This window comes from Typopeltis vanoorti, chromosome 6 (assembly GCF_054136105.1).
Source record: "Typopeltis vanoorti isolate ZY-2024b chromosome 6, IOZ_Tvanoo_1.0, whole genome shotgun sequence".
Taxonomy (NCBI): Eukaryota; Metazoa; Arthropoda; class Arachnida; order Uropygi; family Thelyphonidae; genus Typopeltis; species Typopeltis vanoorti.
Genome location: NC_143554.1, coordinates 82,999,984 through 83,015,311, shown reverse-complemented (window position 1 = coordinate 83,015,311; position 15,328 = coordinate 82,999,984). Strand labels below are relative to the sequence as shown.

Sequence of the window (15,328 nt, the reverse complement as noted above, 5' to 3'; positions counted from 1 at the left end):
TATGTGTGTTGCATTATGGGATACTAATTCAAGTGATGTGAAGTCAGCCTCAATTTACAAGTAGCCAGTCGCGAAGTGACTTCACATGCAAACTTTATCCAAAGTGAAAGCAAACGTTTGCTTACAGTTGGATAAAGGATGAAACCAAGAATATAATTTCTTGGCATCTTTAATTTATCCCTCCATGATTAGGTAGGTGGCATTTATGATGCCAGTTTCCTAAATATGGAATGAAAAGATGCTTCTGCTGGTAATTTCTTAAACTTTGTTATACTATAGGTTCAAATTAAGGCTTTTTCTCTGGAAAAAAGTAATGCCTTAATTTTTCCCTGAAAATATGAACCAAAAATTTTTTCCATGCCATTCTCTTCCATGTATCTTTCTTTACCAATTTCCTGAATTTTCGTGTGCTCTATTCATTATTCAATTACTAGAAGTCTCTGAATTGAAGTATGAGCATCCCATATATCACTTTAGAGACAATATTTTAATTACTTATAAATTTATTAAATAAATTATTTCTAATTATGAAATGGAAATAATTATATTAAAAAAGAGATTTGAAATATTAACAAGGTAGCACATGTAAATTACATTTTAAAGGATATAACTTACATATTAAAAGGCACGAAAATACAAGATGAAGCAGGTGTCAGCTAGGTTTTCTCACCTTGACAGTGTGGACTTCTCCATCAGAGTGAGTCCCCTCTGTGGATGAAGACTTCTCAGGTGGATGGTGTGCCCCTGTGTGGCGCTGCTCCTGTACAGAAGCCAAGCTGGCGAGCAGGAAACAAAAAATAACCAGCTGCAAAACTCAGTAGTAACTAAGAGAGTACTTTGTACAGTTTGTGAGAGAGTGAGGCTGTCAAAACAAAATGCCTGGTGGGTGCCCGTGGCCTGCAGCTAGAGGTGCTCAAACGTCTGTGTGAAGGCGGCGTGCAGAAGCCAAGCTGCCAAGAGGGAAAGAAACAACCCATTGGCAAATGGGAGAGGCTCCTGGCATTGTAATAGTTAGAGGAAGTGTAATTTATTTCTACAGCACAAGCACCAACATGGGCCAAGATACTGATTTTCTGCATAACTGAATTAACACTGGACTTTTAGCAAAACTCATAAATAGCAAAAACAGCTAATTTAATAAATATCTTATATATGTATGTATGTATATATATATATATTTTTTTTTTGCTACAAAGTAGTAAGCATTTAAGAGAGCCATTCTATTTAACAGCCATTCAGAATGCCAACTTTTGAATAACTAAATTATACAGTGTTCACAAAAGTAAATATAATGCAGTAATTCATACTTACACAATACAATATCAAATTTAAGCAGAAGCAAATGTTTTCATGCATGCTTATGACAGGGTTTGGTTTAAAAGTCAAGAAATTTACATTATTGTTTCAGGCTTTTGAAAGCCAAAGACCAAAACAGTTACTTTTCAGTGCCTTTTTTTATGCACTTCTAATAACATCAAGCATTACATTTCAAGCATGTCAAATTGTGAAACAAATTACAATAATTTCATCTATTTAAGCACATATCAGTCATGACATGCGTTAAGCAACTAAAAATTGCTCGAGTCATGCTAATATATGAAAAAAAAAATGACAATTTGTATGTATATATATTTATGTAAAAATATGAAGGTTTAATATAATTTATAAAGGATTTTTAACTAAGGACATGGTGTAATCAAGCATTTAGTTATTCTGTTTAGAAATATGAAATGACTTTTAATGAAAATGTGAAGTAATTTTTGATGTTATCTGCTATCTCCACATAACAGGAATATATGTTAAATTTACAATCATTAAACAGTATATTTCTAAAGATAATTAACATTAATTCATAAAAAAGTACTTTACAACTTAACTTTAGCAAAATATTGATTATTTTGTGTAAACTGATTAAAATATTTAAAATTACAACTATATAAATCTTCATTCTGATAATTTATTCTGGAACTGTTCTCGAGTTTCATGGAAATTATGGAAACCCGAATCTTATAACTAGATCAGATGTCAGGGTATGGAATACTAATGGGTCACTTACTGGTTTATATATATATATATATATATATATATATATATATAAACCAGTAAGGACATGTATTTTTTTTTTTGGAATCTTCCAAAGAATATTTTTAAGAAAAGGGTGAACATATGAAGAGGACTTCCATCACCTGCTTTGCGATTAAGTACTCTTGCTCCACCATTATAATCTATCAGTTTATAAACATCCCCCCAATGAACTTCCCTTATAAATTTCTTTATGTGGACATAATCATTGTGAGTTAAACATCGGTTATCGTGTGGTCTGCAGAAAGATAAGTAAATTTTATGTCTAAACATGTGCCAATATTGTCTAAATTGTAGATTAATTATTAATGGTTGATATTAGAGTGTGAAATGTGGTGTTTGGATTAATTTCTTAGGTAATATTATCATAAATTCATTGTTTATGCTAGCATACTGATACAACATGGTGGGAAAAGATAAATCATTGCATAGGTCTGCATGAAAGACAAATAAAAATAGATAATGTGGATTGCTCAAAAAATAGTATGATGCCGTGAATGTAATATGTATGCGTGGAAAGACGTCACAGATATTTAGGTAGAGAGGCTGAAAAAGAGAAAAGAATGAGTGTGGGTATGTAAGAAATGTGATATTCTGATGGACCACGAGGCTTTCTTAAATATGAGTTTAAATAGTTTAAATACGAGTAGGGAACATGCTGTTGTAATTGACATGGCAGTTGAAGAATTGTGCGAATGTTCAGAGAGTGGGGAAATGATAACGCAGAAAAAAGTTCGATTGATGATAAAGCAGGGATAATTTATATGATATTAAAAAACGGAGTGAAATTAATGATAAAGTGGGCAATGATGACATTGAAAAACAGAGTGCAGTTAAACGGAAAGGTGGCAAGCAGGATTGATGTAAAACAGGTGAATGTTACGGGCAATAAAACAATAAGAGTCAATGAGAATGAAAAGAGGATGCAAGATTTGAGAGCTAGGTTGGTGAAGATGAGGCAGATGCAGAGTGAAATGAAGAGAATTGGAGATATGTGTGGAAGAATGAAGAAAGCAAAAACAAATGATGTTAGTATGAAAATGGTAACAAAAGACCTGTGAGTGGTGTGTATGGCAATTTGATTGTTATTAGAGGTGCGGTAAATGAGAAGATGAACAAGGATTGTATAGTGTGATTGAGGCTTTGGATATGAGAACTAAGTGACCAAAGCAGTTGGTAGTGGTAGCAGGGACAAAGGATTTGACTGGGAACAAGGAGAATGTAAGATTGAATATCAGGCAGGGCTTGGATTGAAGCCCTCTCTCTCCAGGGAGTCCAAAGACTCATTGAGGGAAGGCTTACTCTATAACTCTCTATTTCCACCACGCAATCCACCAACTACAACAAACCAGAAGTACACCAATGCCATCTACTGCCAACCACCACCACTACTAGTAGTAGTAGTACTTTCACAGAAAATCACAAACGTCCATGCCCACGGCGGGATTTGAACCCGCAGCCTTTCAGCTGAAGAGCAGATACACTAACCACTTGGGCAGCACAGTGATGAGACATATGACAGTGATGAGATGAGGTAAAGAGCAAGAATTACGATATGTTAGTAGGAATGCGTGAAGAGAAAGGAGTGAAGCATGTTAATGTGTAGAATTAGTTTGCAGGAAGAATTGCACAGTATAAAAGTGATGAACTGCATTTGAATGGTTTTAGTGTGATTGATTTGGAGAGACTGCTGCTGGAAGGGAGAGTAATGGTGAATGAGCAGGAGATATGGGGGAAATGAAGTCAAATCGATGTTAATGAGGCAACAGTACTTGAAGACATATCACTGTGTGTCTTGAAGGAATGCTCTAGAAAATTAATGTCACAATTGGCACTCCTGTTTAACATAAGTACCAAAGAAATGAAATGTGGGAAAATTGTAAATAAGGCTGTGGGACTTGATAATATATCACCACGTATTCTGAAGGAATGTGCCAGAGAGTTGACACCTGCCTTGACATATTTTTTTAATACAAGTCTTGCACTTGGTCAAGTTCCTAAAGAGTGGAAGGAGGGAAAGATTGTGCCACTTCAAAAAGGAGGTGATCGAACTCAAGCATCAAACTACAGGCCTATCTGTGTGTCAGGTGTTGTGGTTAAGTTGTTGGAGAAGCTTGTGAGAACTAGGATTCAGAGTTGGGTTGACAACAATGGTATAATCTTTGATGGACAGCATGGATTTGCTAAAGGGAGGTCATGTTTTAGTAATCTACTTACTTATTACAATAAAGTGACTGCTTCCTTGGACAGAGGAGAAGGATACACAGTAATATACTTGGATTTCGCAAAAGCTTTTGATAGAGTACCTCATGATAAGTTGACAGTCAAACTAGAGCAGATGGGGTTGGATATTAGATTAGTGAATTGGATTGGAGACTGGCTATCTGATAGGTATCAACAAGTTGTGTATGGGAGTGCAATATCCAGGAAAAGGAAAGTCACTAGTGGAGTGCCTCGGGGGGTCTGTTTTAGGGCCATTACTATTTAACTTATATATTAATGATATAGGTGAAGATTTGGATGGAGATATTCAGTTGTTTGCAGATGATGCAAAGTTGGGACGAACCATAAAGAGTAGTGAGATGTTGTGGCCTTGCAAGAAGACTTGAATAAATTGAGTGATTGGGCACAGAAATGGAGATGCGAGTTCAATGTTGCAAAATGTAAGGTTTTAAAATTTGGAAAACAAAGATGGGATGCAGAATTTATGCTTGGTGAGAATATACTGCTAGAGGTAGAGGAAATAAGAGATCTGGGGGTGATAGTGGATAAGGATCTAAAATTTAGGGGACACATCGCCAAAATTGTGAAGACAACACAAAGACTTCTGGGAATGATGCGGAGGACACTGATGTGTAGAAGTAGGGAGCTTCTTGTTCCATTGTATAAGGCTCTGATTAGGCCACACATGGACTATTGTGCCCAGATTTGGTCACCGGGTTTTCAGAAGGATGAAGAGATGTTGGAAAGGGTCCAAAGGCGACTGACTAAGGTAGTTTCTGACCTCTGGAATGTGGAGTATGAGGAAAGATTGAAAAGATGTAAATTGCAGAGTCTAGTGGAGAGAAGGAAGAGGGGAGATATGATAGAGACCTACAAGTTAGTAAGGGGTTGTTATAGGATCAATGGTGGAGAAGTTCTACAGATAATAGTGGGAGATCAGGGGAGAACCAGAGGTCATCCCTGGAAACTGTATAAAGAGGGTGTGAGTAGGGGAGTGAGAGGTAGGTTTTTTTCGTGCAGAGTTGTGAGTGATTGGAATGCCTTGCCTGAGAGTGTGGTGTCTGCAAGGAGTTTGAATGTGTTTAAGACACGGCATGATGAGAGGTGTGTGTGTGTGTGTGTGTGATAAAAGGACCTCCCAGATGAGTCTTTGACTCCTTGAGGTCTTGGGGTAATAATAATAATAATTGTCCAACTTCAGAAATTGGAAGGGCCGTGAGATAAGACTGAAGCAACAAATTATGGGCAATATGTGTGTCTGGAGTTGTTAAGGTTTTAGAACGGTTGGCGAGGACTATGATTCAGAAATCTGTTGATAATACAAGTTGAAAGCTTTATAACTTGGTTATACTATAAATTAAAGATGCAAAGATATTATATTCTTGGTTTTAATCCTTTATCCAAGCATAAGTAAACAAAATTTGTACATGAAATAACTTCATGACTGGACTACTTGTATACAGAGGCTAATAACTTCACATCAATTGGCTTAGTATCCCATAATGCAACATAACATATCCTTAGAGACACGTATAATGTTATGCATTATGGGAAGGGCCACTACTCCGACTGGTTTTGACCTTGATTATGTCTCATCGGTGGGAGCCAGACCCAGAAGTGATACCAAGGTTGAAGTAATGCAGGAATCATATTTCCATATACAAGTAGTCAAATGGTGTTACACCTTATTACCAAAATAAAAATACTCAGGATAGAGATAGATGTTGAAATATTTTTTAACTTTAACTTGGCTATACTATAAATTAAAGATGCCAAGAAATTTCACTGCAGAAATATGACTTCTGCATTACTTCAACCTTGGTATCACTTCTGGGTCTGGTTTCAAGGTTGAAACCAATCTGGATAGTATCCATTCTCATGATGCATAGCATTATATTATACATATCCATAAAGATATGTGCATTGTATTATGGGATACTAAGGCATGTGATGTGAAGTCATTAGCTGCTATATACAAGTAGCCCAGTCATGAAGTTATTGCATGTGCAAATTCTGTTTGCTTGCACTTATATGAGGATTAAAACCAAGAATATAATCTTGGCATCTTTAATTTATAATTGTATTATCAACCCAGCTGGTACCACTACTACTATTATCTGCTTATGTATTACATAATGAAAAATTAGCAATCTCCTATGTATTACAAAGTGACAAATTCACAGGATATGGGAAACAGATATACTTTGTTATATTTGTTTCTTTTAAGGTTACACTGTGATCAGCATTCATATTTATAAATTTAGGGACACAAAAACACACGTGTTGAAAATATTATTTTATTAATCACTAATAAAATAAAACTTGACGTTTCGATCCCTATATCGAGGTCATCATCATCAGAAGGATACATAGATTTAGTTTACTGGTATACAGAGCTAGAGCATGTAGCTTGGTTCCTTATACACATATATCCTTCTGAGGATGACCTCGATATAGGGGTCGAAACGTCAAGTTTTATTTTGTTAGTAATTAATAAAATAATCTTTTCAATACGTGTGTTTTTGTGTCCCTAAATTTATATATATGAAGTTTGTTATATTTGGATTTTTCAAAGGCGGTTGATGAACTGCTACGTGACAAGTTGGTAGCTAAGATGAAATAGATGTGATTGGATCACAGACTTGCGAGTTGCACAGCTGACTGTCTGTCTGGTAGGTATCAGCAGGTTATGTATGAGAAGTGGTAACCCAAAAAGAGGGTCACTAGTGGAGTGCATGTGGTACTACTACTACTATTGGTTGGGTCATTATTGATAAACTTTTAAGTAAATAATATCAGAACTAGAATAACTGGAGATATGAAGCTGTTTGTTGATTATGTAAAGTATTGAAGGACTGAGAAATAAAGCAGATGTTAAGGCCTTGCAGGAGGATCTCAATACACCATGTGAGTAGAGCTGTCATTTTAATGTTGCAAAGTGCAAGGTCTTTATATTTGGTAGGCATGGTTGGGATGTAGAGTATACAATTAATAGGGAAATTTTGAAGGAGGAGGAAGAGATGAGAGATCTGGGAGTGGTGGTGAATGAAGACTAGAAGTTTAGGGTCACATTATTAAAATTGTGAATTTTATTAATGATCAGCCAATTTCCTCTCATACTGCATCATTTCTTTCTTTACCTTGCTCATCGCCCACTTTATGCTCATCATAGAGTGCAGGCTAGGAAGGCGATTCCTCAAATCTGAATACCATATTCTGCATTACTTCAACCTTGGTATCTCTTCTGGCTCCCACTAATGAGACATTAATAAAAGTCGAAACTGGTCTTGGTAGTGGCTCTTCCCATAATTTATAGCATTATATATGTCCATAAGGATATGTAATTCTTGTAGAAAGGCTTAGACATTGGTTATACATGCTTATTAGATTACTTAAGGAATTTACAACATATAAATGATATAAATTAAAATGAAACTTTAATCTATATTCCAATATTTTGGCAATGTCATGTTGCCATTTTCACAGGAACTTAAATAAAGACACGTGCATGCAGGCACTACACACAGTAACTGAGGATGAAGAAGGAAGCTGTTGTTTCTCCTAAAAGTCCTGATGGTGCTCCCTAGTAGGCTATGTATGTATTCTCGGCCGTTGGGCTGAAGGATATAGGAATAATAAAGGAAGGATGAAGGAATAAGGATATGTACCTTGCATTATGAGATACTAAGGCAATTTATTGAAGTCATTAGCCTCTATATATAAGTAAGTAGCCCAGTCGTGAAGACACTTCACATGCAAACTTTGTTTGCTTACACTTGGAGAAAGGATGAAACCAAGAATACAATTTCTTGGCATCTTTAATTTATAGTATAAACCAAGTGAAAAACTTTCAACAAGCAAGTGCTGTTGAAAAAGAAAATATTATGGAGGAAGTGCAAGCCGTTGATGGTGATCAGATCCATGAGTGCAGGCTAAGAAGTTGATGAGCATTGTAAAGAATGAAAAGATGCAGTATGATTGATGCAGGAGATTGGCTTGTCAGGCAAAGGTTAATTCAAGGGAATTCCTCCATTATATGAAGTAAGAGGGAGAATTGATTATGACAGGTTGACAGTGGTGGATAGTCATGGCAGCAGAATGACCATTGCAAAGGATATAGTGGAATTGAATAAGCACTAAGAATAAGAATCCCATAAGAATTCCACTAATGAGATATCAATAAAGGTTGAAACTGGTCTGGGTAGTGTCTCGATATTATACATGTCCATAAGGATATGTGGCTTGCATTATGAGATACTAAAGCAACTGATGTGAAGTCATTAGCCTCTATATATATATATAAGTAGCATAGTCGTGATAGAACTGATAACATAGAACTGTTATTCTACAGGCTGGTAGAATAATAGTTGATGAAATCATTGTTTTTTTGGCATACTGTTTGAAATGTAATACAGTTTGTCTCTGTATACATATATGTATGTGTGTATACTCCAGATGATGACCTTCATATGAAGGTCGAAATGTTGGGAAATTAAAGTAATTATTTCTGACACAGTTGTAGTCTCCATAATTTGTCTAAAATGGTGGAGTGATGTGGAAAAGAACAAGTAACCATGGGAGAGGTGGAGATCATAAGGTACTAGACATGGTTTTCATTGTTATGTAAAGCTCTATCACCACAAGAGTTGTGTGGTGACTTCAGCTCCAAACTGGCAAACAATACTCTGCAACATGGAAGACCAGAGCTGGACTGCTGTTCTAAGAGTGGAGGCATTATAGCCCAAATTGTGCCTGTTAGCTTGTTTATGATATCATTCATGGCAGATATCTTTAACTTAGTTTTTTCCATATGTTTTTGGTAAGTTAAACTGTGATCAAGCATGACATCAAGGTAACAATGGTTACTTTCATGGATTAGAGTCCTGTTGCAGATGTTTATTTTTAGTTTTCTAGGAGCCTTGTGGTTATTTAGGTGAGAAAGCAGAAACAATAGTTTTGCTGGAATTGAAGATAGTCCTCAGTTTTCAAAGTAATTTTGTAGTGAGCTCAGATCTTTGTTCAGCATTTCCTTAAGGCCTTGGAAGGTACTGTCTTGGGTGGAGATAGCTATATCATCAGCATAGATAAACTTTCTACTAGCTATTGGGGAAATATCGCTTGTGTACAGGTTGAATAAAACTGGGGCGAGGACAGATCCTTGTGGCAATCCATCCTGCAGGATAAATGTTCTGCTTTTTTTTGTGAATTCAGATAAAGCTTTATTTTCCTGTTGGAGAGCATTTGTTTTAGTAATTTTAGTTTTTTGGCAGTTGATTATTTTAGCTGCTTTATACAGTAAACCTTTTTTCCATACCGTATCAAAAGCTGATGTTAGATCTATGAAGGCAGTATGTTTTTAAACCCTTTTGGTATCCAGCTTCTATATGGGTTGTGAGAGCTAGGACCTGGTCGCAGCAGCTTCTGCCGGGTCTAAACCCAACCTGTTCACTGGGTAAGATGGCTTCTATTTTTGGAGAAATTCTAGGAAGGATGATCCTTAATGTTTCACTGCATCTGGCAAGAAACATATTCTGAGAGGATTCAGAAAAATCTATGTACCATACTGGTCAACTGAAAGCAGTATTATTTTAGTAGAGTATGAATATCACAGCCATCTAGACACTGCTTCTGCCCTCTTTACTATCATCCAAGGACTTCTTAAGGTCCTTGGATGATGGTAAAAGAGCTCACTGGCATAAAGAAATAAACAACCTCAACTTTGCCAGATCAAGTCACAAAGCTTGGTCACTGCTCCATCGAATAGTTGTCACCAGTTTTCCAAACAGGACTAAAGGAAAAGTAAACCCTAACAGTATTGAAAAAAAATCTTAGCACAAAAAGCTAAAACCAATATTCCCACAGACACCAAAAAAAGAGATCCATCATCTTTATAAAAGAGGTTTCTTATCATCTCCTACATCTACAGCAAACTCCAAACCAATAATTATATATGAAATTGATGCAGAACTCAAAAACTAACAGGTAAAACTCCTGGCATTCATGGCATCCCTCGAGATTTTCTTACTCACCTTGTCCCAAGTGCAAAATCCTGGCTAGCTAATTTCTTCTCCATAATAATAAATGATGAACAGCTCCCAAAACTTTTGCATGAATCAAAGATAATAGCTCTACCAAAACCCAACAAGTCAACTGATGACTTTAATAATCACTGTCCTATAGCATTACTCTGCACTCTCTTACAGAATTGCATGTTAGTAAGGGAAGGCTATATATACCCATTGATGTATTGGAGAAAATGTAAGTGAAAGCAAAGAGCCTTAGGTACTCTGGCATGGCTGGAAAAAAGCAGATAAAGGGAACCAACCACCATGATACATAGTAAACAACCAGAGAGGAAGTTGACAACTCACTCAAAGGGTAGGACTATAAAATGGTAGCTAAAAAGAAGGCCACAATAACAGATCCAATCATTTCTTGGAAATCAAGAGACAAAATGAGATTCTACAAATCTTTCAATTGCATGTATCCAAAGATGGGTAAGATTAGCAAGGAGGTTTACTGTAGAATGAGAATGGCGGAATCATACCAATGACCACTAATTAACCCGTAGAATAATAAGAATAATTCCAGTAGGTCTCTTGGTAGTGAAGAAACTGGTTGTTGATAACATTCTCTCACTTTTGAGAGTACTAAGGTGAGAGACATGGGAAGATAGCTTGATGGCTGACTTTTATCTCCATTTTTAGGAACGGGCTAGATAAAAGCTTGCTTCCTTGCAGTTACATAGAGACTAGATGAGTAGTACAGCTTGTAAAGGTGATACAGGATTATTAGTTTTTTAGTTTATGAGTATTAGTTTGGAAGTATAAGCTCTTGGTATAAATGGAGGGATATCATCTAGGCCAGAAGCTTATTAGTATGATGGCTATTTAGTATTTTTCTGATGTCCTTCTGATGAAAGATCAGATGAGGTATACATAGGGTGGTTTATGGACTAGTAGGAAGAGATTTGTCTTCGTCATCTAAACAAGTGTTAGAGAAGAAGACAGATGCCAAGAGGTGCCTTATCAAGAATAAATTACAAGAATGGAAAACTCACATGGGAGAAGGGCGGTCTTGGTACCTTATCTTTAGGAGATGTTGCAATTATTCTGTCAGGATGAGAGTTGAAAGTGTGGTAGGGCAGATGTTTTAGTCAATAGCCTTCATGAAGGACTAGAAGGCTCAACTATCATTTGAGCAGATGGCAAACTGAGTGCATTTGGCCCTTATAAAGTCTGCTTTAGATTTGTTTGTTTTTCTACAGTTGTTAGGGATATAGTGAAAGCTGAGTGTATACTTCATTTTCATCTTGGACTGCATTATCACATTTATTGGAAACTAAGGCTTAGTAAGGATCAGAGAGTGGAATAGGGAATAAAGTTTTTCATCCCAACAAGAATAATTTCAGTTATTAGATGAGGTCAATTGCTTGGATAAGGAACAGAGGTACAGAAATGCTGAGACTGACTGGATAAGGATGATCTGAACAAAAACATTTAACACCACTGTAATGGCAAAATATTATGAGATCCCTCTACAATAATATCAAAAATATACAGATTTAAAAACAAAAACCACACATGAATCAAATGAACACAGAATAGGAATGGGAAAATATGAAATAAATCCTGACAAAAAAGCAGCTGCAGCAATGCTGGAAGTTTTTCTACTTGATTATATTATACATTAAAGATGCCAAGAAATTCTATTCTTGGTTTAATCCTTTATCCAACAGTAAGCAAACAATGTTTGCACCTGAAGTGTTTTCAGGACAGGGCAACTCATATATAGAAGCAAGTGACTTCACATCACTTGCCGTAGTATCCCATAATGCAAAGCACATATCCTCATGGACATGTTTAATGCTATTAAATATGGGAAGGGGTTACTACCCAGACTGGTTTTGACCTTTATTGAGGTTTCATCAGTGGGAGCCAGACCCAGAGGTGATACAAAGTTGAAGTAATGCTTTTATATATGAGTTACCCTTTCCTGAAAATACTTCAGGTGAAAACTTTGTTTGCTTACGTATATGAGTAGCCAAAAGGTGTCACACCTTATTATTAAAATACTCTGGATTAGAGACAGTTGTTGGCAATTTTTCCACTTGGTTATACCATACATTAAAGATGCCAAGAAATTATATTGGTTTAATCCTTTGTCCAAGTGTAAGTATGCTTACACTTGGACAAACTCACTCTCCATGTTCTCATATACTATTTCCTCTTTCCATTCTATATGCTGGTAATTAAATTCTCCAATCAGGATCACCTAAATAATTTGCCTAAATATTTCATAATCAGTATTCTCTACAATCTCTGGCCTATAACAGCATCCTATCAGATATACCAGCCTGTTAATTTCAACTCTACGCCACAGATTCAAAATCTGCACATATACTATCAATTTCCAACCAATTTCTCTGCAATCATTAATAGCACCCCCCCACCCCACCCTCCTTTTTCACCTTGCCATCCTTTCAGAAAACTGTATATCATTCCATTTCTATTCCTGACATCACATCATTCTCGGACAACCAAGTTTCACTTATACTAATTATCTCTGGACATACTGACTCAGTCAATGCAACAAACTCAGTTATATTTTTTCAAATACTCCTTACCTTGCTATACAAACCTAACAGTTCCCGTGTGTTTGAGGCCATTCTACCAGCACCACATTCTCTATTCTATGCTTTCCTTCTTAAAAATTATGGAAGCAATTACCGTGTTATAGTAAAACTTCAGTTTTGTTCTCTGTTCTAGCTGCAAAACACACACACACACACACACACACACACACACACACACACACACACACACACACACACACACACACACACTCACACTCACACTCTCTCTCTCTCTCTCTCTCTCTCTTTGTTTTGACTACTCCTGCTTCCCTGATCCTAACACTGATTACCATTTATATCTGTCTCATCCTTACCTTTACACATTGCATCACCTTGTGCTGCTACAACCACATGTTCAACCTTGTATCCATCTTCTTCATGCTGTAAAACCAGTTTAGCTGCTATCCTGCTTTACTAGTACCTTTAGATCATTTGCTACATTAACCTCTCGATTTTGTGCCTTCACAGGAAATAATATGCTTTCTAAATGCCCAACACCAAACTCATTCAAATGCAATCCCTCAACTTTAAACCATTCCAACTTTTCTTCAAATTCACTACACAGATTCACAAACTGAATCCCCTTTCTTTATACAACTTGGCCATCTTGCTGTTCATTACCTTTGCTCTCCTTCTCAATTCACTATTGTCTTATCTGAGCAACATATTAACCATTTTTTTTAACAATGCTATTATCCATTATCTGCTGCAGCAAATTCCTTAAGTCTCGTTCAACATTTTTTGTTTTTTCATCAACTAAGTCATTTGTGCTCACAATTACCACTAATTCTGATGCTTGCTCTTTTCTTCTCTGCAAAGTATCAGTTATTTGTTTCACTGTTTCACCAGGAAAGCATGTTTTGTGTATCAAACATGTCTTGATCATTAGGAATGTCATTGGTCATGACATCCCTAATGATCAAGTCCCCTTACAATGTTGTATGATTATCCTTTAACTCTTTCTTCATAATACTAACTTCCTCGTTCTCATTCACATCAGCCAATCTCTTCTTTAGTTGTTTAATCTCATCTGCTAGATGATTCACTTCACTTTTCATTAAATCTTACCTAAGTTCTTCAACCACAATTCTACATCCCATACATTTTCTGTGAAAAAAAAAAAACAGATTCAAACAGCAGAAATGCAATTTCTCAGAAAGACAACTGTATATAATAAATGGGACCAGAAAACAAATGAAGAAATTTTACAGTACTTGAATTTATAAAACCAATTATCTACTGTTTAAGTAAATACAAACAAAAATGGATAGAATATCTAAATCAAATAGACAATAGCAGATTGCCAAGACTACCAAATTTATTTTATACAGATATAAAATAAATGGGAAAAGTAGAATTGGAAGACCAAGAAAGCAATGGCATGAGACCAGAACAGGCCACTTGACCTAAAATCCATGATAGGAAGAAGCAGCAATGGCAAAGCCAAGTAAATACACTTGCTTTATCTAAAAATGTTTATATCTTGTTCTGGAATTTTTATTTCTGGTGATAAATATGTTTATTTCCTGCAGGCTCCATAATCATGGAATTTGCAAATAGGATACTTATCTTGTTCTTTGTAATCACTCTAATATTTTGTAGACAGTGAAAAATATTCCAAAACTGGAATATTTAAATGATTGTTATGTTACATAATTGTTGTTAAGATGATGCATTTATGCTTGATTATTTTTGTGTTATGCTTTTTCTGTAAAAATTAATGGCTCAATGCTATAGGCTCAATTTTTATTCTAAAATTATTAACTGAAAACGGATTTACTGTATTAACATAAATTCAAAAATTATATGCAGTAACAATATTTCTGATATTAATTTGAAATTTCCTATTTCTATTTAGATATTGTTCATATTTATAAAACATAACAGCACTGTAAAAATAATACTGTATTCTGATTTTGTTATTGGGATGTATAAAGGTATAAACTTTTCTGAATATTTAATAAGGCTTAATGAATACAATTCTGAGAGCTAGAATTTAATGATATACTCAAATAAAGTTAATTTTAGTAAGAGATGTAGCTACACAACTAAAATAATAATCCATGTAGTTAAATGTGCTATTGCACTGCAGATGTAAATACGTAATTTTATAGATTAACCTACTTTCAGGTCAAATACTACAATCCATAAACTAATGGTAGAATTATCAAATACTACAATCCATTCCAATGGTAGAATTATCTAAAATTATTTTATATGAAAAGCTGACTGCAAACTGATAAAGAAGGGAAAACAATTACTGCCTGACCACAAAATAAGAGACCTGCTCGGTATCATGTAAGAGCTATAGGTTTTAATAACAGGTGAAACAGGTAATAACAGCACTGAACCCTGGCATCTTGTTAATGTTTGAAAGATGTCTGAAAT

General features: G+C 35.5%; 1 protein-coding gene across 1 annotated transcript in view; it reads right to left on the bottom strand.

Annotated features, from left to right (window-relative positions):
• LOC150105640 (coiled-coil domain-containing protein CG32809-like) overlaps positions 1-15,328 on the bottom strand; it is a 774,652-nt gene that overhangs the window by 100,237 nt on the left and 659,087 nt on the right. Inside the window, exon 18 of the mRNA XM_090394279.1 lies at positions 671-776. Coding sequence (XP_090250405.1) covers positions 671-776 — 106 coding nt within the window. The remainder of the gene's footprint in view (positions 1-670; positions 777-15,328) is intronic.